At 39.3% G+C, this 2,569-nt stretch overlaps 1 protein-coding gene across 1 annotated transcript in view; it reads left to right on the top strand.

Moving 5' to 3' along the window:
• Positions 1-638: 638 nt before the first annotated feature.
• The window catches only part of CSUI_005992 (superkiller viralicidic activity 2 family), a gene marked incomplete at its 3' end in the record, with an annotated part of 6,619 nt that continues 4,688 nt past the window's right edge, over positions 639-2,569 (top strand). Inside the window, exons 1-3 of the mRNA XM_068066157.1 lie at positions 639-819; positions 1,520-1,695; positions 2,039-2,176. Of these exons, the coding sequence (XP_067921867.1) occupies positions 681-819; positions 1,520-1,695; positions 2,039-2,176 (453 nt within the window). The remainder of the gene's footprint in view (positions 820-1,519; positions 1,696-2,038; positions 2,177-2,569) is intronic.

The raw sequence follows: 2,569 nt of genomic DNA, 5'->3' as shown, positions 1-2,569 counted from the left end.
GATAAATATAGTGTTGTAAGAGAGATACATCAAAAATACGTAGACACCTAGATTAAACATAGGTAGATAGACATAGTGTATATATGTGTATGTATATGTATGTATGTGTATATATGTATGTATATATATGTATGTATATGTATGTGTATGTATGTATGTATATGTATGTATGTATGAATATGTATGAATATGTATGTATGTGTATGTATACGTATGTATATCTGTCTATGTCTGTGTATAGCGTTGAGTACAGCTTAGTGTCGAATGTATGAGGGTGGGCTGGCAGTGAGAGTGCATGCAGCACAGCCTTTAGGAGGGTCTCGTTTCTCTATCTTGGCTTACTAATAGATGAAGTAACACCTGGACTAGTAGACGGCTCATAGATAGATAGACAGATAAATGGATAAGTAGATGTATTATCTAGATAGATAGATATGGTATCCCTAATTGAATGAAGCTATCTCGTTCATTTCTTTCTGTCTGTTGTGAAGAGAAAATTTTCTCATTCTTTTTAACAGGAGATCTCCATCATGTTCTTCTCTTCTCTTCCCTTCTTTCTTTCTTTCTTATCTCTTTCATCTTGTCTCATATCTTTCTTCTTCCTCTTCTTTCTTTCTTTGTTTCTTTGTTGTGTATAGGAGTCGTTACTTCGTGTGCTATTTTCTACGGAGACATTTAGTATGGGGGTGAATATGCCTGCGAAGACAGTAGTGTTCACGGCTATCCGAAAGTTTGACGGTCTCGAGTATCGTATCGTCAATTCTGGAGAATACATACAAATGGCTGGAAGAGCGGGAAGGAGAGGCCTCGATGATCGAGGTAACTAACTCCATACACAGACAGAAAGAAAGAAAGATGAGTTTGTCATCACCCTTTTCTTTCTTCGTTTCTTTCATCTCACCTTCTTCTTCTTTTCATCTTCTTCGTCTTGGTACTTCTGCTCTTCTGTCTAGTGTGTATGTGTGTTCTTCTTCCCTAAGGAGGCGTTGAAGATGGCTCTCTTTAACACCTACTGAAAGAGAGAAAGAGCGAGACAACGCCTTCATAAAGGTTCACGATTTCTATATGGAGATACAGATGGTATATATGTATGTCCGTGTCTATACCACTTATCTTCAATCTATCTGTAGCTAGATCTCTATCTATAGCTGCAACTTTGTAGGATGGAATACACACTCCTTTGTAGCCGTATCGACTTATCTTTCTACCTATCTATACGTCATCTCTCTCCACGTCCATATCCCTTTTCTCTCTCTATCATAGATCTATCTCTCTACATAGAAATCGGTTTCGCCCATAGTACGTTCTCTCTCTAGAGGTACTTCTGTACAGCCACGTGTATATAGATACACATGGATAGCATCTGAACTGGTATGAGATAAGCACACTAATGAATATAACCCTGCCTAATGTACATACATCTGCATATATATATATATATATATGAGTATGTATGTATATACACATATGACTATGTATGTATATCCACGTCTCTCTCTGTCTGTCTCTCTCTGTGTAGGTATAGTGATAATAATGTTTGACGAGCAGGTGGATCCGGAAGAGGCGAAGCAACTCTTCATGGGGCAGGCCTCTCCACTTTTGTCGACGTTTCATTTAGGATTTAACATGCTCCTCAATCTCTTCAGAATAGAAGACGCCAATCCCTCCTTCATGATCACGCGGTCCTTCGCCCATGTAAGTGAAAAAGAAAGAAAGAAAGAAAAAGAAAAAGTGAGAAAGAAAGAAAGAGTGAGAAAGAAAGTTGAAGTAAACCAGGAACAAAGTTAAAGAAAGGAATTGAGAAGAAAAAGAAGAAGAAAGGAGAGAGCCGTCTCGATGAGAGAGTCGTATGTATGTGTAATCTATAGTGATACAACGATGCCTACCTTCTTGGCTTCTCTCTCTCTTCTTCTTCTTCCTTTCTCGAGTAGACAACTTAATTCTTCTTCTTTATTTCTTCTTCCTCTGCGCTTCATCTTCTCCCCTGGTTTGTTTGTCTCTCTCTGTCCTCTTCTTTCTCGTCTTTTTTGCATTTCAGTTTCAGAGAAATCGCCGGGCTTTGCAGTTGGAGAAAGAGAAAGACGAGCTCCAGCAGAAAGTGAAGGAGGCCGAAGGAGACATCCACGCCCTAGCTCTTGTTGACGAGGAACATCGGCCTACTTTCGACGTTGACATTGTATGCTATCGTCCTATATACGAAACGCCTCTCGTCTTCTCTCTTCTCATTCATTCATTCATCTTGCTTCGCTATCTCTGTCTCACTCTCTCGATAGGCATAGACGTTGTTATGTGTATATGAAGACATGTTTATAGGCTATAGTGTATACGTAGCTTTAAAACTCGTGTGCTTGTCTTTGGAATCTATATCTAGATCGACCTATCTCTCTGTAGAGATAGACTGCTATAAAGATCTCTTGGCATGTGGGACTGCTCATTCTCTACTCCAGGGGACGGCCTCGAGGGTCTGCCTCTTTCTCGTCTGCATGCATTGATATCTATCTATCTATCCTTTATCTATCTACCTATCTGCATTTAATCTATCTATCTTTCATCTATCTATCTATCTACC

Source organism: Cystoisospora suis (assembly GCF_002600585.1).
Source record: "Cystoisospora suis strain Wien I chromosome Unknown contig_2981, whole genome shotgun sequence".
Lineage (NCBI taxonomy): Eukaryota > Apicomplexa > Conoidasida > Eucoccidiorida > Sarcocystidae > Cystoisospora > Cystoisospora suis.
The sequence above is the reverse complement of the archived record's forward strand: the minus strand, read 5'-3'. Positions and strand labels throughout refer to the sequence as shown.